The sequence below is a fragment of the Astatotilapia calliptera genome, chromosome 5, assembly GCF_900246225.1.
Source record: "Astatotilapia calliptera chromosome 5, fAstCal1.2, whole genome shotgun sequence".
NCBI lineage: Eukaryota > Metazoa > Chordata > Actinopteri > Cichliformes > Cichlidae > Astatotilapia > Astatotilapia calliptera.
Window position 1 is genome coordinate 34,408,651 of NC_039306.1, and position 22,316 is coordinate 34,430,966.

General features: G+C 40.7%; 1 protein-coding gene and 1 long non-coding RNA gene across 8 annotated transcripts; one reads left to right on the forward strand and one right to left on the reverse strand.

Annotated features, from left to right (window-relative positions):
* Positions 1–172: 172 nt before the first annotated feature.
* Positions 173–15,842, reverse strand: cfap57 (cilia and flagella associated protein 57). Of its 4 annotated transcripts, XR_003272485.1 has the most exons (22): positions 15,539–15,842; positions 15,080–15,393; positions 14,731–14,984; positions 14,022–14,196; positions 13,795–13,947; positions 12,151–12,290; positions 11,849–12,014; positions 11,456–11,569; positions 11,163–11,375; positions 10,845–11,018; positions 10,481–10,642; positions 7,294–7,449; positions 7,037–7,130; positions 6,763–6,953; positions 6,506–6,679; positions 6,208–6,366; positions 4,189–4,332; positions 3,796–3,912; positions 1,620–1,754; positions 1,389–1,532; positions 974–1,229; positions 173–845 (listed from the first exon to the last, which is right to left on the reverse strand). XR_003272485.1 is itself a non-coding variant. In XM_026169039.1 (21 exons), the coding sequence occupies exons 1-21, from the start codon at positions 15,693–15,695 to the stop codon at positions 1,056–1,058; spliced, it is 3,501 nt and encodes a 1,166-aa protein (XP_026024824.1). In that variant the 5' UTR covers positions 15,696–15,842; the 3' UTR covers positions 871–1,055. The 4 variants fall into 4 exon arrangements, 3 of the variants coding, with proteins under 3 accessions (XP_026024824.1, XP_026024825.1, XP_026024823.1); XM_026169039.1 differs by lacking the exon at positions 173–845 and having other exon boundaries at positions 871–1,229; positions 7,037–7,121; XM_026169040.1 differs by lacking the exon at positions 173–845 and having other exon boundaries at positions 871–1,229; positions 4,189–4,260.
* Positions 15,843–16,022: 180 nt separating this feature from the next.
* LOC113021742 (uncharacterized) lies at positions 16,023–21,351 on the forward strand. 4 transcript variants are annotated; one of them, XR_003272349.1, is made up of 8 exons: positions 16,023–16,223; positions 17,114–17,950; positions 18,074–18,723; positions 18,824–18,984; positions 20,349–20,454; positions 20,660–20,782; positions 20,919–21,074; positions 21,232–21,351. It is a non-coding gene; the product is annotated as an uncharacterized LOC113021742 (long non-coding RNA). The 4 variants fall into 4 exon arrangements; XR_003272348.1 differs by having other exon boundaries at positions 17,114–17,405; positions 17,576–17,950; positions 18,074–18,984; XR_003272347.1 differs by having other exon boundaries at positions 18,074–18,984.
* The last annotated feature ends 965 nt before the right edge of the window (positions 21,352–22,316 follow it).

Genomic DNA, 22,316 nt, shown 5'->3' on the forward strand with positions numbered 1-22,316 from the left:
GGAAAGACGGGCACAAAGGAATAGTTTTCTTTCTTATTCTCATTTAAAATGTCTAGCTTTTAATAAATAATTATCTGAATCTTACAAATAAAGTTTTTATCTGATGTAAAATGTATAAAAGTCACATCACCTTACCATTGATTTCATATGTGCAAAATACGCAGAGCTGATGTAGATGCTGCATAAGCAAGACCAACAGCACGTGTATGTTTTAACTAAACTAACACGTGTGGTGCTGGGACACCATGGAGGGACTAGCTTTAACAGCGGATCTGTTTAGAAATGTAGCCTTATCCATTGAAGTGTTAATTCCAGAATGTAAATATTGTGTGGCTGTTGGGAATTTCTGTGGTTGAGGAACATCAATGAATACACAAATAATTTCTTAAGCGCTCACCAATAGGAGGGGAGAAGTTGCAAAGTGGAGAGAAATGAAGATTTGTAAACCATCTGAACATGTGGATGGTTACTGTGAGGCTGCAGCAGATCTATAGATGGTTAAGAAATTATTTTAGAAACAATATCTGCATGGCTGCTATAAAGCTGATGTTTATGATACCTGTTTTAAAGAGCACACAAGTAGGTAGGATGGTAGGAATGACAAGAACCTGGAGATATTGGTTTGTGTCCTTTCACTCAACATTCAATTTTGTTTTTATTTTCTCTGGTTTAGACACTAGAACTACATGTTTAGGTTAAAAATGAAAATGATATATATATATATATATTGCAGTTGTGACATGAGGAATAAGACTCGCCTCACTACACAGGGCCACTGCTAAAGGACATCTTTTGTATACATTGGAGACACCAGCGTCTTTGGCTAAACATCAGTATTTGACTTCCTGGAAATGAGAACAGGTTCACTGGTCAGTGATCAAACCTTTATCAATGTGATTGTTTTCTGCAGTAAATTGCTATGGTAACATACAAATCCACACGTTCATTATCAAAGTGAATACAACAATCTTACTAACAACTTTCTTCTTATATGATTTTCATGTGTATCTGCTGCTGTGTGTTAGTTGCAGAGCTATTGCTGAGGTAAAAGACGATCAGCTGACTCCTAGCTGTTTGGGCTCCTGGTAGGCTGCTTCTTCTAAGATGGGCTGTGACTTCTTGGGCTTCTTTAAGAGAGCCAGCTGAGCTCTGACGTCTTTAGCCTGAGTCCTGGCCAAATGCAGCTCCTTCCGCAGCTCGTTGATTTCAGCAATCAGAGTCATGTTTTCCTGCAAAGTCCAAAGTCGTGGCTAGATAACTATCAATTCAGCAGGTCTTTACTCCACATTACACTTTCACACTCTGTCATACAGGATATGTTAAGACTTCAGAGTTGCATTGTTAATGACTAATGCCAATGTACTGTTGTGATCTGGGTAATGACTAACCTTCATGATTTTGGTGTAGACCTTTTCGTGCTCCTCTGCAGATTTGACCAGCCTCATTTTGAGGCCATTTACTGTCCTCTCCTGTCGATCACACTGGTGACGCAGCGCCTTCTGAACAGTATCATCTGCATTGGTTCTCTCCACCTTTCAAACGGGACATACACTTGACAGTTTGATTTCAAGCCCTCCCAGCATCCAGGCAGCTCTTGGGGTATTTCTTAGCACACTTACCCTTTCAGTCTGCTGGACATATCGAGCGTATATCATCTGTATGTTGTCCTTCAGAGTTTTAGGCTCCTGGATGAAGCCGACACAGTTGTGCAGGTCTGATTTCAATCGCTGGAGATGCGTCTCCAAATCTTTGACCTGACAACAAAAAACAAGAGAAGCCCATTCTTATATTAAAAAAGGAATGATTTTTATTACACTTTTATCCTCAAAGCTTAAAGAGGATCTATTCTGCTCACTTCCAGCTTCATATTTTTATTCCTCGATTTTACTACAGTACATGTAGCCCAGTAGATTCACAGTTAAAAACAATCATCATTTACCTTATACTTGGCCTTCATGCAGCTGTTCACCTTGTGTCTGAAACAGGTTTTAGTTTCCGCCACCCTACATTTCCTCTGATTGGCTACCACTTGTAAGCAAGAGCTTTTGGGTGGAGCCAAAGTCCTTCTAGGACCTAATCTTGCCACTTGGCATTAATGTTAGCAGTACCTCAAATCTGATTTTAAAAAAAAGAGTTGCTGATTTTGATTCTGGCCCAGTGGGTTTAAAAAGTTTTCTTTGCAGATTTCTCCATTAGACTTCAATTCAAGATTCTCTGAATGCCACTTCTTTCTCAAAAGAGTTAGGTCCACAATTATTTGCACAATGACACAGATTATGTAGTTTTGCCTCTTTACTAGGGCTGAACGATATATCGCATTTGCGATAATATCGCAACATGATCAAGTGCAATTTTCTAACCGCAAAGGCTGCGATTATACTGCGATTATATTATACAATTCATGGGCTGCATCCTCCTGAGGCCGCATTTGTAGACCGATTACGTCACAGCGACGCGCCGAAGGCTGTCCAAATTACTACCATATCCCAGAATTCATAGCGCGGCCCAGCCAAACTCCAGTTTCCAGCAATGGCGGCCGCTACTAAGTTTTAAAATTACTCATACTAATCTTTCTGGGTCACAAAATAAACTTTTAACATATTTTCAGGCGAGAAAGTAGTTGTGTAAACATCAAATATCTGCTCGGTTTATCAAGATATCCCATATTTGCAAAAGTGCTTCGACGTTTTCAGAGGCGTCTGCTACCCACCAGCTCGACAGCTAGCCGGGAGCTTGAGGGTTACTGATGCGGCCGAGAACGGCACAACTCCCGGCACATCATTTTCAGATCACCGCGGAGTTTCGCTGCTCGGGTTAAACGTAATATATAAGTCACTTAGACAACCTAAAAATGTTATTGTTGGGCTTTTTTCAGTGTTTTGTTTGTTCGTGAGTAAATCGGTTTGGCTGAGATTAAAGTTATTAGATTAGATAAAATAAAACTTTATTAATCCCCCGGGTGGGTTCCTCCTTGGTTTTCACACAGCTGACTAAACGTCAAACAGAAAACTTATTAAACAGAAGTATGAGACAGTCGAGAATTTACACCAGTGTCTGGTTATATTTTAGATAGCAAGAAGCAGACGGCCGAGTTTATTAAACTCCACCGAGACAGCGGTGACGCTAATCAGAACTAGACCGTCCAATTTCACGCCTTTAAATTTTAAAGGCGTGTTTGTGTTTATACAATTGCTATTATGTTTGCACTTTATGTGTAATGTTACTGACTGCAGAGATCAGTAAGATGTGTGTATTTTTTATTTATTAGTTTTATTTATTTAATATTATTTTTTAATTTAATGACTGTCTAGTAGTTCACAGATGTCGAAAAACTGAGTGTGGTAAAGCCACTGATTTTGTTTATGTATATTTCTGCAATCTGCACATTGTACTGACTTTCATTTTAATGTTTACACCAGGGTTCCTTGTCAGCACTTTATGCTCAGATGTTTGTAAGCTAAAAATAAACTATTGTGTATGTTCAAATATACTGTTGTGATTGAAGAAGTTAAATAAAAATGTCAGTCATCAATTCATGCATCACCTCATGTCATCATAACAGAGGTCTGTCTTCCAGGAAAGAACAGTTTAAAATTAATGTAATATAGTATTGGCCATACTATATGATGTATTGCTTGTCTTTGTTTAATAATACAGAAGACAAAGACCTTAAAAAATAATCGCATATCGCATCGCAATCGCAATATTGGGGCAAAAAATCGCAATTAGATTATTTTCCATAATCGTTCAGCCCTACTCTTTACTTTAAAAAGGAAGCGTTGTTTGTTTACTGACCTTCTGACTCTCTTTGCACATCTCTTTGTCTCTGGTCTTCAGTTTGAGCTTCAGCTCAGAGACGGTGAGCTTCAGCTGAGCATTGCTCTTGTCGGTTTGTATCAGCTCTTCCTCCAGCTGCCGAACACGAGAAATAGCACGACACTGTAACTGGTAGTGTTGACACTGTTTTAACTTGACTGCTAATGCAGTCCTATCAGATCAATTAAAACAAGGTCAACCGAGCACAGCAAACTTTATTTCTGTCTAACTTTTTAACTCAACACTATTCAAATGGCAAGAAAATGTACAGGAACCCTTATGAATCATCTACATTTATGTATTCAACAGTCTCCACATATGTTTTCTAACCATGTGTTAACACAGTGCTAAGCTTTTCCATCTTTCACATACCTGACTGATCCGCTCCTTCTTCACATTGATGTCATGTTGCAGAGGCTCAGTTTTCTGCTTTAACTCATTCAGCTGGAATTCAAGAACAAACTTTAACTTCTCCAGTTCCTGATTCTTTCTCTTCAAGCACGAGATAATGTGATCCTGTGAGAACATGAACAGGTTGAACGGTTTTAGAGTTCAAAGGTTTTCATACATGAATTCTGAACAATGTCAAGAGAATCTGGTCCAGATCAGTCTCCATATGTCATGTAGTCAAACTGAATTAGACAGTACAATTTTACAGCTAATGTAGAGAAGAGCTCAGAGTTGAAGTGCATTGTAGGAAAACTTGTCTGTCTTTCAGTAACCCAGCGCTTTAAAATATGCTTATATTATACTTATATGCTTATAATATGCTCATATTCCCATAAATGTATGCACAGTAACACAGCACTTAAGCTTCGCTGAGAAATCTACACTGCACCTGCATCACAACTGCAACCCCTCTGACACCCTTCAATAAACCTACAACATAACCTGACGCACTCCTTTGTAGAACCAGAAGACATATCAACGCAGCCCACAGCTGTTGTGACTGGCCTGTTCGTCCTGTGTATTTCTGGCTATTTTTCAACGCAATCATCATCTCATCTATAATGACTCATAAATGTCAGCAAATTCCTGGAGGGAGATCTGTGAAGCTGTCAGGATGGTCATGAAGGAAAGTACAAAGAAGCAGAAAAACTTGAGGAACAAATAAGTGAGCACTGAGCACCAGAGATGGGCAGTAACACGCGTTACTGTAATCTGATTACTTTTTTCAAGTAACGAGTAAAGTAAGGGATTACTATTGCAAAAACGGTAATTAGATTACCGTTACTTTCCCGTAGGAACGCTGCGTTACTGCGTTACTAAAACCGTGATTTTTTGCAAGAATGTCTCACGACAGTGGTGAGCGCGCCGTTAGTGACAACAGCTGTGTGCAGATCAACAGTGGATCACATATCGATTGTGGGAGAGAGTATGAGCGTGCAGCGTTTAAAGCGTGGAAGTACTGATCTTACTTTGAGTTTGATTCCATAAAAAGTGACAAAAACATTAGCGTCCATCGTGCGTGGGAAGAAAACTTCTCTTTACAGCAAAAAAAACCCCTAAACTTCCGAGCAAGCACCGAGTGCGCAACGACGTAATGGGAAACTCACAGAGAAACTCGCTGATTCTTCCACTGACCGCGGCACACCTGCACCAGGGTAAACCTCCGCCTACCCCCAGTCCTGCTTTACAGGTGAAAATAGAGCAACAGGACCGCTGAGTCTTTGACTTTATTTATGTTCTGCTGTGTTTTACTTGCATCTATTTGAAAGACTGAGTGTAAACACAAAAAATATTTTATTTTATGTGCTGGAATGTGTAGAAAATAGGTTTAAATGTTAAACTAATTTATTCAACTCAGAGAATGTTGCACATAATTAAATTTTTGCTTGATGCATAAAGTTAAAAGATTAAAACTAATAAAACAAGTTTTAAAAAGAGACTTTTCCATTTGATTACATTTTGTATGATGGATTATGCAGAAAAAGTAGAATTGGGCTGAAAGATCTATCGCTTTATCACCTCGTCAGGTTGTAAATCGTGTTTTTAAAAAGTAACTAAGTAACTAAGTAATTAATTACTTTTGAAAATAAGTAATCAGTAAAGTAACGGGATTACTTTTTGGGGAAGTAATCAGTAATTAGTTACTGATTACTTTTTTCAAGTAACTTGACCAACACTGCTGAGCACAACAAAGAGCAGGAACTCGAGGGGGCGAGAAGTCCCCAAATCTTATTTGTTTCTATCAGCTGGGTGTCAAAACTCATCATTAAAATGTCACTTTATGCTTTATGGAGTTAAAGCTAGTGTTAAATGATAAGTTAATGAATGTCGTCACTTCTGACTCCATATGTGTAACGTCGAGGCTTCAAAATGTAAAACTGTTTAAAATTCTGCTAAGTGGACGTTTGGTTGACAGGAAATGACAGCTCTGATCTTGGTCACCTTGTCCTGACTGGTCTTTTCATGTCCAGAGATCTGCCTCTTCAGGTCTTCAATGTCACTCTCCAGGGAGCGGATCAGCCCAAGCAGCCTCTGCCGCTCTTGCTTCAGTTTGTTTATATCAGCGCTCCTGTCATCAATCTGCTTCTGTAGACTGATGAACTGTGAACACACCAGCGTCCAACCAACCAAAGAGAAGACACACAGAGAACAGCAGCTGATGTGAGCAGACAGACAGGAGACAGAGCTGATGCTCTGCAACAGAACCAAACATTCAGTGAATAACAGAAGCTTTGTTCACCTTTTGTGCCATGATGCTATTTTTTCCCTTCAGATTTGTATTGGTCTGTTTCTCAGTTTTCATTTTCTTCTCATAATTGGTCTGGATCTCGAGAATCTTCCTCTCCTCGTCCTCTTCAGCCTGCTTTATGATTGCTTTAAAAACACTAATCTTCTGTTCGGTGTCCTCCTGACACTAAACGAAAGATTACCGGTTTCATTCAACTGCTGCACCATTTAACTTACCACCACCTCCTCTTCCTGCTCCTTATTACTGACCTGAGCGAGGAGCTCGGCCTTCTCCTGTAGCTTGGCCTCGTACATCTTTGTGAGCTCCTCCACCGCTTGGATTTTTCTGTCCTCTGCAGACTTGAGCTGCTTCTCATAGTCTTCCTGCATTCTTTGATGTTTTTGCTGAAGATCCTGGTACTTCTCGTGCTCCACAATCAGCTTCTGGCTGTATGATAGCTCTGTGTGTGATTAAAAGAGTATGAACACCAAACACTTACAAAAATAAAGATAACAGATTGTGCTGATCCTGTTCTCCTGTTACCTAAATCCTTCAGTTCTTTCGAATGCTTCATAATAAGCTCTGCAGAATTCTGCTGATTCTCACATTCCTGCTTTTCCATCTCTGTCTTCATGGCCTGCAGTAAAAGCAGGATACTTGATTCATCAAGGGCAGCAGCTACTGACTCAATTAATCAACGTCAAAAGTCACCCACTGATGATTGCTAGTCTTGGGAAGACATTTTGACCTTTAAGTTGTAAATCTATGTGAAGCTGAGCTCTCGTGTAACAGAGGTACACCTGTTGGGATGTTTTCAGAGATTCTATCTGCTGGACAAAGTTGTCAGACAGCTCTCTGAGCTTCTCGTTGTAGTTCATGTCCTTCAGGCGGAGCTGGTACTCATTCTCCATCTGCAGCTCCTCCAGCCGCATCTTCATCTCCAGCATGTGCTGGGTCTGAAAGTAGACGCAGGAACATACATTCAATACCTCTTCTTTTAACCATAACATGACAGTTGTCACCTTGTTGCAATTCTTTTAGCTTTCTTCTAAAGTGTCGTACATAAATAACTTAAACCAGACACATAAACACATGAAGTGTACCTCATACTACTTGGAAAGAACAGATTGCTGTAGCGTCTGCAGTAATGTGAACCCCAGACTCTGCTTCGTGTGAAAGCGAGGCTGTCGATTTACTGGCTCACCTACATTCCCACCCTGACCTACAGCCACAAGTTGTGTGTAGTGGTTGAAGACCATGGATACAAGCAGTGCAAATGAGCTTCCTCCAAAGGCTCGGTGAGGAGCCTGTTCATGTAGGAGGAAGTCCAAGTAGAGCCACTACTTCATCACATCAAAAGAAGTGAGCTCAGGTGGTTCAGGCATCTGACCAGGAGGCCTCCTAAACGAGGTGTTTCAGGCATGTACTAAAGAGAGAAAGGCTGAAGAGAGATGCTGGAGAAGTTACATCTGGTTTGGGAACACCTCAAGGTCCCCGAAAGACCAGGATTAGTGGTGAGAGTGAGGTCTCTGCTGAGATGCTGCCCCAGCAACCAGGACCTTAGCTTGGTCCTGGTTGCTGGGGCATCATAAGAAGCCGAAAATGGTCGTATGTACAGAGCTGGGAACATCCAAACCAACAGAGGCTGTTCATGAGCAGAACCAACATTGCTGTCTCCCGCCTGATCCGTAAGATGAAGCTTCCCGGCCGTGAGAACAAAATCACTGTCATCGTGGGAACAGTCACTGATGATGTCAGGATTCAGGATATCCCCAAGCTCAAGATTTGTGCATCCTCCACCAAAGCTGTCGCGAAATCGATCAATGTAGAGCAGTGTCACAAACCACGGAAGCCCCAGAAAAGTGCAATCAAACGATGAGTTTATTAACAGCCCGGAGAAAACATCAACATATGTCTTCTGACCAAAATACATGTTGTGGACACTTCTAAAGCAGTGGGGTACACGCCCCCCCCCCCATGGCGTCAAATACAGATTAAAATAGGTTCCAGACAGTCACAGTTAATCGTACATTTTTAATAGCTATAAGCAGACATAGAACTTCTGATTCTTTCCTAAAATAATTTTCACATATGGCACTTTGTGTATGTGTGTTTTCTATTCATTAATGTAATTGTCAGTTATTTTCTCTCTTTATTTTACTTTTTTTATCTGTTTGTTTGTGACGTTCTACTTTAGTTCTACTAAATCTTGATGTAAAAACAATACACCCTTATTCCACGCACACACTCTGCAGTTTGCCTACGCACACACTTCTCTCTCAGACTTCCTCTGTTCACACACTCGCCTATGAGTTTTTATTAGTTATTTATTATTTTGTATAAATCACACAGAATCATTCAAATCGAGTACTCACAACATTCACACACTTAGAATCACTCAAAATACGCTTTCCTAAGAGTATTTTATCAAACATGCTTTCAAGAATCAGAAAGAGGAAGTAGACAACACTCAGTAACTGCGTCTGTCCTCTTAAAAGAGAAGAGAAATAAACACATATGGGACAATTCTCCCCATCTTAGACAAAATGTGACCTTAAATGTCCTTTTCTAAGTCATGTTCTTCTTTAAACACAACTCTTGGCCTCCAGGGCATAACCTTTGGACTTATAACTCTGATATAAGTCCACACAGTACGGAGAACCTGCAAGTTCAGTTTTTTCTTTTTAAATTCTCCACACACTTGAAGAACTGTTTGTCATTTATCTGCCCAAGAACTTCATCAAATGGACCTCGCCGGGTCCAGTAATCTTCAACACAATTGTGTATCCTCATGTACACAACTTATTCTTCACTGGTATCACAGCACATCTAGTAATATCATCAGAATTACTTCATCATAGTAAACATTGATTTTAAAGGAAAATCAATTTACCATCAGAACTCAAGATCACAGCTGACTCGATTCTCTGAAATCCTGAGTCAGTTAAACACCTTGCTCAACTCAAGGTGTCCTTTTCTCGGACTTCCTCGTCCGAACTCACTCTTTTTACCCCGGCATCTCCACCAGAATGTTACGAGATCTTCCACTCTTAATTGGTGAAAGAAGGTAACTTCGTAAGTTCTCTCCACTGTCTCACAGTAGCAAACAACCTGCGCATTCAGAAGATCCCCTTCTCACTGTAATTCAATTCTCATAAACCCAAAAGTAAGCATATTATTTCCCTAGTCAAAAGTGAAACCGTTCCTCACACAGTAATTCTTAATCCAACCTTAAAGTGAAACAAACACCCTTCGTGTTTTGAAACTAAAAAGGAAGGAAGAGCGCCCAATTTTAACGGCGCATGTTATTACTGAACAACATGACAAAGTACAAATACTTTGTTACTGTACTTGAAAAGAATTTTCAGGTATCTATACTTTACTTGAGTAGGTATTTTTCTGACAGCTGTTTACTTTTACTCCCTACATTTTAATCAAATATCTTTACATTCTACTCCTCACATTTTTAAAACAGGCTTTTTTGATACTAGTATCTGTACTTAAGTACGAAATATCTGTACTTTTGCCACCTCTGTATCTACGTGTGTGTATGTAAGTATGCATGGATGGATGCGCTAGCCATGTATGGGGAGGCTTCATCTGGCAAACCTCACATGCAGTACAGCACTAAGGATTGTTCCTTCTAGGAAGTAGAAGTAGACTGGGGGGCAGAGGCTTCAGCTTTCAGAGACCCTGTCTACTTTTACGATCAGGCTTAAAACTTTTCTTTTAGATGAAATATACACATACATAGGATACATATAGTTAGGGCTGGATCAGGTGACCCTGAATCCTTAGTTATGCTGAAATAGGCCTAGGCTGCTGGAGACTTCCCATGATGCACTGAGTGTTGCACTGAGTGATGTTCCAAAGCTATAACATTACAAACACATAACTGACCACTTGCACTGATGGTCCAGGATCAAGAACTTACAATGCTTTAGGAACAAGACCAACAGGGGGGTGTCACACTATGCACTTACTCACCTTCTCCTCCAGGTCTGACTTGGTGATAAGGATCTCTTCCGTGTGGACTATGTGTTTGTTGCTCTTTAGACCTCTGCCTTCCTTATCGATGATTTTCCAAATCAGCAGACAGCCGTCTTCAGACACTGTCAGCAGGAACTGATCATCATACGTGATCACCATCTGAGGACACACATGTTTTAGTGGGTGGACTCTTTGCGTCTGAATGATCAGCATCATAGTCAATCGATTTTTTCATACACGATGTGAGATTGTGTGTATATCAATCTCACATCACATTAATACACATAATTTCCCCTAGGGATCAATAAAGTATTCTGATCAGTGCAAATCTCAATCAGAGCAAATCAGTGCTTCTGCTCACCTTGGTGACAGGCCCAGAGTGAGCCTGGTATGTCATCCATTCCTTCTGGATAGGTAATGGGTATTTAATGGCCCTTACAGTCCCACTGGAGGTCCCGGTGAAGACCACTCTACCAGAATGGGACACTGCAAGAGCAGTGTGAGCTGTCTCATCAGCTGGAACCTCCCTCAGTACCTGTGGATAGGATATAACAATAAACCCAGTTTTTTTTAAACAAAAAAAAAAGAAAGAAAAAACAACATTGCTGCTGCTTGAGATGTTTTGTTGATTTGCAGCAACTTAAAAGAACAAATCCAGGAGTCAGCTGTGCTTGCTAACCTGACAGTCTTGGATCTCCTTCAGAGTGAGGTCTGTTCCCACAGCCAGGATGGTCTTACAGTCTGAGGAGAAGGCCACACCTGTATAACTACAGGACTTTAGGACGCTTTCTGACTCCCGCTTGCCACTCTGCGTGTTCCACTCGTACACTGCCCCATCCACCCCACAAGACACGACCCGGCTGTCGTCCAGGCTCCATTCAATCCGACACACCTGTTAATTGAAATACCAGTAAATAAGAATGACAAATAAGCACTGGGACTCCTCTGTAACACATACTCCAGCTGACTCACCTTTCCATTGTGGCCCTTCAGATTAAGGATATTGTCAAAAGAGGTGACAGAATAGATTTGAATGATGTTTCCATTGACAGCTGCAAACATGTGGCCACCATTGCTAAAAGCACACTGAAAAGTGAAGGAGACAAAGACAGAGTCCAAGCGCAAAAGTTTTGAGTGGAAAATGTGATAATGCTCCACTTTAAGATGAATTATCAGATATCGCAGTAAATGCTGAAAACGCTAACCCAGGATTCAGTATTTACGGATTTACAGAACACAGCTGGATGAGACACAACAGAAGGGGGTAAAGATCAATCATTTCACCCTTGAATTTAGTAATACTCTGATTATTTCAGTATTGGCTGTTCAGATTTACTGCAAACACAAATGCAAAGCAACCTCTACCTCTCTACAGCTGCGCACAGTGAACTCCTTGAAGGTGCGGATGTCATCAATAAGCAGGTTCATCAGCCTGAGTCTGTCTGAAAACCCCACAAGGATGAAGAGGCCTGTGGGATGTAGTGCCACGCTGTACGCCTCCTCCTGGAACTCCTTGCACAGCTCCAACACTCTAGAGACAAAACAGAGAGAACAGCAAGAGCTCAGAAAGACGACATGTCATTCTGTTATGCAGTTTTATATTGTATCAACCTGACGAAAACTGATTGATATATATCTATAAAAGGAATTGTGTGTATGTGTTTTACTTTGTCTCGTAGTTCCAGATGCGGACAGAGCGGTCCAGAGAGCAGGTGGCTACGAGGGGCTTGCGTATGCAGATGGACAAACCAGTGATGGAGCTGGAGTGGAAGGACTGGGACAGGAACTCAAAGTGTAGTTTATCCTCCTAATGGAGTTGCAAAGATAACTTTAAACATCTAAAGAGAACTCTGATGCCTTAAACAAGTGGAGAAAAAAAGAGAGTGGAGGTAGACAACAGAAAGAAGACAATGAAGGAAGAGAAGGAGAAAACAACAACAAATTTTTTTTTACCCTTTTTCTCTAGAGAATGGATGGGCAATTAACTTTTCAAGGGGCCACATGAGAAACTGGCACTGTTGTGGAGGGCCATGCTACATCAGAATTGAGTTCAGCCTATATTCTCAAATCAATTCTGATGGGGAGTTTATCAAAGGGTGCAATGTCTTTACATTTAAATCCTAATCTACCACTGACCTCATGTGGGCCACATCTACTCTAGATGATGTCAAAGAGAGGAAATATCTGTAAAAAGGTTACCTTAGAGAACTAACTTAAAGGCAGAGAAGCTTGTTTCAGATAAAAAATGAACTGAGGGGATGTATCGAGGCCTAGTATAAGACAACTACTCTAACAAAGTCCATGAATAAAAATATGGAGCTGCAAATAAAGACAAAATTATTTTTTGCTGGATTATTTGAACTGTTTTCCATGTTTCTTGGATTGACCTTTTTCTTTTCATTCACAAGACTTCGCTACTGTTTTCTTTGCTACAGCACACAAAGACTGTTAAAAATATCCAACTGGAAATTAGCACAATTGATCCACCAAAAAAAAGAAGAGGAAGTGTTAAGTCTAATTGTTGAATGTTGCCATTGTGTTTCTTAAATTTGTACAGTCTTAGTTCAAGCAGTAGGATCAAAGCCATTCCTTTGATCCTGACCACCTCTCCAACCACTCTGTGCTCGAGGAGGTTTTATTGTAGATACATCCTATCTGAAAGATCTGTTTCTTTTTTTGTAAGCTTCCTGGGTTTACGACCCTTTGGTCAGCAGGAGGTCTGACACACACACACACACACACACACACACACACACACACACACACACACACACACACACACACACACACTTTCTTACAGAAGTTCACACATATACATACAAATGCTTTGTCTCAGAACCAAGGGGGCGTGGCTTTGTTCTGACGTGTTTTGTGTGAACTGTGTCTCAATAAAAAGGGCAGCAAGGGAGGTCGTGGTAGAGGTCATTTTCGTGGTGGACACAGGCCTCCCTTGCGCAAGTGTTTGATCGATCGACTGTCTTGTTTTCTTCATGATGAATAAGTCTCTAGAATTAGCGGGGCTTATGGAAACACAGACCCAACAGGAAGTGAGATCATACATAGAAGAAAAAGTAAAACAGCAAAATAATATGTATGTATTTCTGACTGCCGACCAGCTACTAAAGTAATGTTTCAAGTACAGAGGAGGTCAGTGTGAGAATGGATGTAGCAAACAGCTCTACATAATCTGAATTGATGGGGGCATGTGGAAGAAAATAAAATACCAGCTAGGACAGTTGATGCAGTAATTTCACTTATACAAATGATGAACCCCGTCATTGGTGGTGCTGGTAGGTGTAACTGTAGAGCACCTTGTTCATGTCCACAGAGGACAGGCAGACACTGTACAGCTGTCCTCGGTTTGTGCTGATGGCCAAAGTCTCCTCTGCTGGACTGATGCATATGGTGTCAATCTGCTGGTATTCTGCCAAGGTCACACCGCTGCAGTATGCATCTAGAGGGATCTGACACAAGCATACCCATGTGCACACAAAGACTTCACTTTCCACCTTTTCTGAAATAAAGCTTGAACATTTACCTTTATCTCCCTGGTCTTTCTGTAACCATTCTCATCTGTCTGCTCAAACAGAAAAACGGTGCCAGGACCTCTAGAGCATGCAAAGCCTTTGGAGTAGGACAGGATTGCTGTGATGGAAGGGACAGAGGGACCTTCATTCACATTAGCATCTTTGATCTTCTTTACCTCCACCTGCCTGTGCAGAGTGAAGCGGGTATAAGCAAGAACATCACTCATCAAAGATGGATCGCTGCAGTGACCACAGTGAACCCATTCATCTGGTCTGAGATCAGCTGGTTATCATTTGTTATACGCATTTCCATTCCATGTTTTAACATGTCTGCCAATTTTTCCACTACTTTTTTAAATCATTGCCACACGTTATGAGTGATACTAGCTGCTCAGACATTTAAAGTCTTTATTTAATCCATCGGCGTGTATTTGTTGGACAACAATGAAGTTAGACACCAGGAATCATTTATATTTGCCCATCTGCCCAGTTTAGCAGGTGCTTTTGGTAGCCATGAAAAGCTCTATGCTAGATATTTTTGGGGTACAACCGACAGAATTCAATAAAATTAGTTGGTTTTGAGGTCAGATTATTCACCATTATGATTATGGACTTGACCCTGATTGGGTCAAAAATGGCAGGAACAGCATGGGGTGGAGATGAGTTACAGAGGCTGCTTCATGTAAAATAGCACCAGTTCATGTGGTCCAGCTTTCTCACCTGGCAGGCTGGCCCTGCACACAAGTCATGCTGATCTCTCTTCGCAGGTCTCCAGACTCAAACACCAGCAGTCTGCCAGTGTCTGTGCCAGCGATCACCCTGTGCTCTGACACCCAGGTGTGGCACAGGAAATTGATGGACTCAACCTTTGCAACACTGCTTGGTTTCAGGGCCCCCTCTGAGTAGCGGAACAGCTTGAAAACACCGGTTCCGCTCACACAGAGCTGTGTGTTGCTGTAAGGGTTGAAGCTGACCTGATGAGAAACAGTTACTATAATAATAACAACGTGTTCAGCATGTGTATGCCTGCATTTATACAAGCTTCACTGATGCAGCACAGATGACTCACCTGGGTGACAGGATTATTTGTGTTTGTTGTCTTCAGTGTTGCCAGGAGTTTGTGTTTCTCCCAAAGCCAGAGGATCAGCATCCACTCGGGGCTCCCTGTCAGGCCTATCAGGTACTTGGAATCAGGAGAGAAAGCAATGCAGATAAACTCTTGAACAGACATGTCTCCTGCACTCAAAACCTTTCTCTTTCTGCCCTGCTCATGCTGCAGGTCAAACACAGTGACGGTGGCTCTCTCTCCATAATCTGACACTGCCAGGTAGCGTCTGTTGGAGCTGATGGTCATAGCACGCATTCCCTGACTTCTCTCTGAGCCTGGAGAGACGACACCAACAGAAATAAATGCTGTTAAATACTAAAAAAAACAACTTTCGTACTTATATCAAGAGCACCACCAGGGTAGAAATTTAGGTTACTTATGTTAGTTAGTTATGACTTAGACATCTAAAAATGAGCGCACCTGAAATGAACCGCTGCCATCGTTGGACAGTGTTGAAACACACGCAGCTGTTTCCGCTGGGGAAGACGACGGTTTGCTCGTCAAAGAAACACAAATTGTTCCTCACACCAGTCCGTACACCGAAAATGAAATGGGACTGAGCAACTACAAAAGACATTTTTAGATGTCACTTAAAAAAATAATAATATGCCAGCAGCAGCAGACTTGAAAACTGAAGAGTGTCTCTGCGCATAACAAACACTTCCAGAAAACATTAATGCTTCTGAAAGCCAGAAAAGCCCTCGCGGAACCGATTGAGAGTCACGTCGCTAGGCAACGCTGGGAAATCCCGCGAGACCACGAGAACTCGTAAGGTGTTTCCAGACCGTTGTTTCTAGTGATGTGCATACCACTGATTTCCTTTCCGATCCGATACCAGGTAAAATTCAGAGTGGTATCGACGATACGGATTCGATATGGGCTCAAATTGTGGTCATAAATATTTGAGCCCATAGAATCTTTCAATCCCTAGAACAAAAACAAATGTCCATAAAAGAGGACATAAATAAATCGGCCAGTTCTAACAAGGATATTGCCTCTATTGTTTTAGGATTTTTTTCTTTCTGGATTCGTTGTTGTAACAATCCCTTTTCGTTCAGAAGGAGGTGCTGTATACGAAATATGCAGCAAAATATAAAGCAGGGAGGTAAGGATTTAACACCATAGCTTCCTGAGAACCAACCTAATTAATTAATACCAACTCTAGCTGGTAACAAATGAGGAACATGAAATCTGTGACAGTCTGATTGCATAAGAATAGCAGCAGAAATGTGAAAAAGGAGGCTGAAATTCACAATGAAAAAGTAATGTTACAGTGTAATTACAGCAAATCAATACATTTTTTTGTTAGAAACTCAAGAAGAAAAGAGACTGAGAGATAAGATCTTTACATTCAGACAGATTCAAATGTCTGTGTGTCTTTACACTTGTGCTTCAGTTTATAGGTAAAAATAAAATGAGAACATATATAGGGGTGGCTGTAGCTCAGGCGGTAGAGCAGGTCATCTACTGATAGGAAGGTTGCCAGGTTTCCTGGCTTCCCCTAGTCTGCATGCCAAATATCCTTGGGCAAGATATTAACCCCAAATTGCTTTTCAATGCATCCATCGGAGTATGAATGTGTGTGAATGCTTCTTAGAAAGCACTTAGAACACTTAGAACAATGTGCTTGTGCGAATGGGTGTGACTGGGTGAATGCACAAGTTGTGTAAAGCGCTTTGAGTGCTCAGAAGAGTAGAAAAGCACTATATAAGAACCAGTCCATTTACCATATAAGAGAAGGATTAAAAATGTCTATTGGTTTCTCCAGTTTTGCTTTATTGTGCATTTTTATGTAGCCAAGACTGGTTTAGTGAACTGGTGAATGAAAAATGAACAAATGTAATCTTTTTTGTGAATAAGTGTATAAATAATCTGCACACACACATGTACATTTTTGTTTCTCTGAGTCATTATTAGCAGAGCTAAGTCGAGATCGTTTATTTGTCTTCACTGTCAGAGATCTGATTATATTTCCTGTGTCGTGTGTGCTTCCAGGTTTGGAGTAAAAAGGAAGGTGAGAAAAAAGTTTTATGCTGTCACAGTCACTCATCTAAAGACAGGTTGTTGAATGAAGCAACTGAACATGTTTAAATGTGGAGTTACTGCAGATTTCTGTGCACTTGTCATAGCTGTGGATTGTTCGAAGTGTTCATGTGTCCTTCAGGTTCTCCAGTTTCTTTAAAGTGCAGGTATGCAGGTTACCTGATCCATGTTTTCTGGTGGTGCATCAAAGTGACATTTCACCCTGCCATATTGAAGTAACTCATTCAAGGAGCTTCAGTCTTAGGTACTGATTTAGTTATCTTACTGACTCATCAGTTTCTGCACCAAAGCTTCTCTCACCAAAGCCACGGCATAGCTGGACAAGGTCATTGTTCCAACCTAAGCCACACTGCCTAGAGTATTTAGTTCACTTTGTGGCAGTTTCTTTATTTCTTAATGTTTTTTTTCTGTTAGTGCCTGGAACTGAGTTGCTTCGTCAGCAGCTCCTTCAGTTGTTGGAGGATGGAGAAGAGGATGCAGCTGTGACTTGTGAGACGTCGTCTGAGTTGGCTGCTACTCACTGGGAAATCAGAAACATGGTGTCCTTGCAAAAGTAGAAAGAGGCCAGGCCTTGTCTTATTGACAATATGTTAGCTCCTCTGGCTCCACAGCCACACAGTGTGTGTCAGTGTGGCAAACAAGTTGTTGTGAGGTGCCTGGACTGACTGCCTCTTCCATTCCTTTGTGCCCACTGTGATATTGCAGTTCACACACGCTTTGTCCTGCACAACAGAGAGGCAGTAACAGGAGGGTTTTTGCAGCCTTCATCAGAGTTTCACCAGCAAATAGGTACAGTTTTTAAGTCCTATACATTCCTTACTATGCACTATGAGTGGGTGCTGTTATTGTATATTTATTGTGTATCAGTGGACTTCCAATTCTTTTTATATATATTGTGTGTTTTAATGTTAGTGCGGCTGTTGCCTGTGCAAAGGCCAGATGATGTGTGTGGCTGCACAGCAGGTAATGTTGAGGGTTCACCTGGCGCAATAGTGGCTCTTGTAACCATAAATGGTAAGTGGCCCTTTTGTCACACAATACATACACAATAGACGTGTTTACAGGTTTTAGTGCATACTGTGCATTGCTATCTTGTTTGGAATTACCCTTGGCCCACGGTATATGCACCTATCAAAGGTCATTTGGATTTACCAGACTGATTTGAAAGCAACATGAAAAAAAAGATAAAACTAGGTCAAAATATTTTGCTTAGTACTGACATACATACATGCCAGGCATACATACTTGTGGGCTCCTTGGTGGCGTAGGTGCTGTTGACCTTAACCTGTTACTTAATTTATTAACTTAAACTTATCCGTCCTACAGGCCGTTATAACCTCTCAATGCCAGCTGCCTCTCAATGGTGAGCTGCACCTGCTGTGGCCTAATGTGGTCCTAATGTGTCTGTGTGTGAGATTCCACTTAGTTTCCTGCTGATTAATTATTATTTGTAGACTAACTAAAATGCAGGGTGAACAGACATGCTGACCCACCTGACTTTGGGGTGGAACAAAAGGAAAGTGAAGCAGCTGGGCTGCACTTTGAGCCAGAGATATCTAAAGGTAAGTTTTTCAACACTAATTTTGATGTGTGTGGTAATGGGGAAAAGCACCAGTACTCTAAAAATGTCAAAGTGAATGACATTTATTAATGTATTATTAGATCAGAGGATCCTTAGAGAACAAGTGGAGAGCCTAAATGTGGATGACAACACACTACAGCAATAGGTGGTTGATGTGCAGAACTGGGCTGAAGGTGACTCTCAATATAATGCACACCTATACAATGATAGGACCCACCATGGCCTCATTAATGAACTAAAGGTAGAGTTAATATCTTTCTGACAGTGTCAACAATGAAACATAAGGCTTGTAAAAGCAGAATTTGTGGCAGAGTTGTTGCATTTGATCAAATGGGATTGTACCTGGATTGAAATGCTGTTGTACAAGATGGTTTTATAAACCTGAACACCAACGTACTTGTTGTCTCATGATAATGCAGCGCATGAAGGCTACAGATGTCTTATAATCAATATCTGTCAAGTCAATGATAACAGACTGCACTGTAGTTCAGTCCATACACCTCACTGATGTACAACAGAACTGTAGAGTAACATTAGGCTGAACAAAGAGAGTTATTATGTTCTTTTATGGTATTATTTTCATTCTCTCTGCATCACACTTGGTAGTCTGTCTGTGAAGGTTCTCAGTCATCCAGGTCATCGAAGTCTAAGGAGCTTGGAAAGAAAAGCCTCTGGACTTTAAGTTTCCCTGAAGATGTTCATCTCATCTTTTCTCATCTGAAAAGCTTCTTCAGTTCTAAGGTCAAATGGTGGAGAGTCCCAGATTTTAAGCCCTATGGGAGTGTCCCCTCAAGAGGGACATGGACCCCCTATTTATCCTCTATCATCATTTATCCACTATCATTAGCCAAGATGTGAAAACAGTTGTAGGTCCCAATCAGCCAAGGTTTTGGGTGAACCCATTGTGAAACCTAGCCCCACCGTATTATGTTATTTATTGAAGTCAGATGGCCCAGGATGTGAGTGGGCTTTAAGGCGTCTGGGAAGGATCTCAAAACTGGATTATAGATGGCAGACAGTTGGTGTCGTAAACCACCGCCTCTGTTCAAAGATGGTCGCTCACAGTGGACATAAATGGCTTCTTTCACTCCTCTTTAAGACCATCTGTCCTCTCTGTCCAAAATGTGAATGTTGGCATCCTCAAAAGAGTGACCTTTGTCCTTTAGATGGAGATGGACAGCCGAGTCTTGGCCCCTGGATTTGGCTCTTCTATGTTGTGCCATGTGCTTATGAAGTGGCTGTTTGGTCTCTCCAATGTAGAGGTCTGAGCATTGCTCGCTACACTGTACAGCATACGCTGCGTTGTTAACTTTGTGTGCGTTATAGTAGTTTAGATTTCCTGCATTTGGTTGGTGATAATTTCAAACCCTATATAGCACACGTAGTACAGCTTTTCTACAGTATACTTGGAAAGGCACATGGAGTTATGTCTCAGCCACTTAAATGAAACAATACACTTATGACATTTGTGTGAAAAGTACCGCCCCCCTTAAAGGGAAAGTCTAGCTCTGGAAATTCTGCTTCAAAGACTGATTGCTGAATGTGAGTGATCAGTTTTATGTATTATACTCATCCTGTATTCTTATTAATATTCCTCTCACTTAGAAACTGATCAAACCGATGGCAGCCTTGGAGCGTTGCAGGCACGAATAGAGGAGTTTGTCGCCATCATCAGAGTGCAAACAAAATCTTTACAAACAAAGACAAAGTGGTATGTCCCTGTTTCTTTGAAATGGGCCGTTTGATACTTTTGCAGTTTGGTGCATGTACGGCTACTTTGTAAACAGAATAAAATCTTATCCAGGTTTGTTTTAGCTGGATGTGATGCATGTTCTAGCAAACAAATTGAAGAGTGTGGATTCTAATCTAAATATATACATTATGTGAAGGTGTGCCTTTTTTATGATTATTTACAGATAGCAACAAGAGGCGACAAAGAATTCACAAGGTCATCTTAGATGAGAAGAACCAAGCTTGCTGAACCAACAAAGCAAATTGTGTCCAGACCGACATTTGGCCCTGGCAGAGCACAAGTGAATGTAAGCTCTTCATTTATAAATATTTCAAATGTATCCTGTTTAAACAAATTCCCAGTATCTGAGCAGCAGTTGGATGTTCTGTTCTTGAATGATAATATGCTATTATGTTTTCCCTTCTGATGTTGATAAACTGTAGCTGCTGCTGACCTCCAGACAAAGAGAAAGGTCTTTGAGAAGGTGATGGCTGTGAGGTGCCTGAGAGAGGAGGAGATGATCGTTTGCAGGGAAATGCAGCATCACTGGACAGTGTTGTGAGTGCGATCTGTGGTGTTGGGGACAATCTCCTCAGACTGTAAGCACATCTATTATTTATTTATGTATTTATTTTATTTTTTTGGATGAATTGATTGAAAATAACAGCAGATGCTAAAGGATCCTAAATCCTTGTGTTTATAAGGTGAGTTATTTTGTTACTTTACTCATATTTATTGGTTTTGTTCTTTTTACAGCCTCCCTTTTTGGCATGTCGGAGGATGCACAGAGGGGACTGTGATTACAATGTAATGATTACAGGACATCAGACTACTTGTTCTTATTGTTTAATCACGAAAAATTGTCATATAGAAATAAAAAACCTGAAGTTGTTAATTGATGCTATTTGAACACTATATCTTGTCATTTAACATGTATATACTTGCCTGGAAATTTCAACAGCTTTTCGTGTGTTTTGAAACTGGGTTTTCGGAGACCTCAAATGTAAAATGTTCTGTCTCTAAAGCACACAAAAATGTTCGGACATTTTTCATAGTGCATGTTTGAGGATTATTTTTTCCAGAGAAATAATTAACACAGTTCAGCGGGCTACATGCTGAACTTAAAAAGCAAAGTATTGATCCAATCGTGCTAGTATCGATCCGATACCAATGCTAGAGTTGTTATCCATACTATCCATATTTGGATCGATCCGCCCACCTCTAGTTGTTTCATTTCTGTTGACCTTCCAGTTATTTTTTTTAAACTGCGTTAAAAATTATGTCACTGACCAGGTTGTTGGTTAGTTTTAGAGTAGGCTACAAAATCCTTTAAATAGTGAAATGTAAAAAAATTTAGCAGAGTGCATTTTATTCACCAAATTTTGTTCTCATACTCAACAGTTAACTTGTGCATCACTCACCACTGTTACTTGAGAGCACAATAAATATGAGCCTGAATGAAAAATCTTATTCCCTTTTAATCAAAAGTGGTATGGTGAGTATTATTTACTTCTTAGAAAATAAAGTTTGCCAAAATAAGTTGTTGATAGCTTGTTTTTGTTATACAGTCTATGATTGTATGTAGGCTACTAATAGTTGATGTTACAAGAAATATTTAAAATGATTTCAGTAGAAGAGGTAAAGATGGTGAATTCCAGATTAAATAGTGCGCTCATGAGATACAGCTTTAAGATGTGGCAGGATAAGGATGTGTTGTCAGCAGCTAGAAGACAACCAGTGGCATTAGCTCTGTACAATTTGTCAGGTGATTAGTAATGCTGATGAAGACTGTGTTGTGTTCAAAAAGTGAGTAAGAGGAACTTGAGTAAGTTGAGCAGAAA

Coding starts and splice junctions, on each gene's coding strand:
- cfap57 (XM_026169038.1), bottom strand. CDS start 15,695: ATGTCTTTTGTAGTTGCTCAGTCCCATTTCATTTTCGGTGTACGGACT. Junction 12,291..13,794: donor CCTCTGTGGACATGAACAAG/GTGCTCTACAGT, acceptor CAACTCCATTAG/GAGGATAAACTACACTTTGA. Junction 11,019..11,162: donor AGGAGATCCAAGACTGTCAG/GTTAGCAAGCAC, acceptor TCCTATCCACAG/GTACTGAGGGAGGTTCCAGC.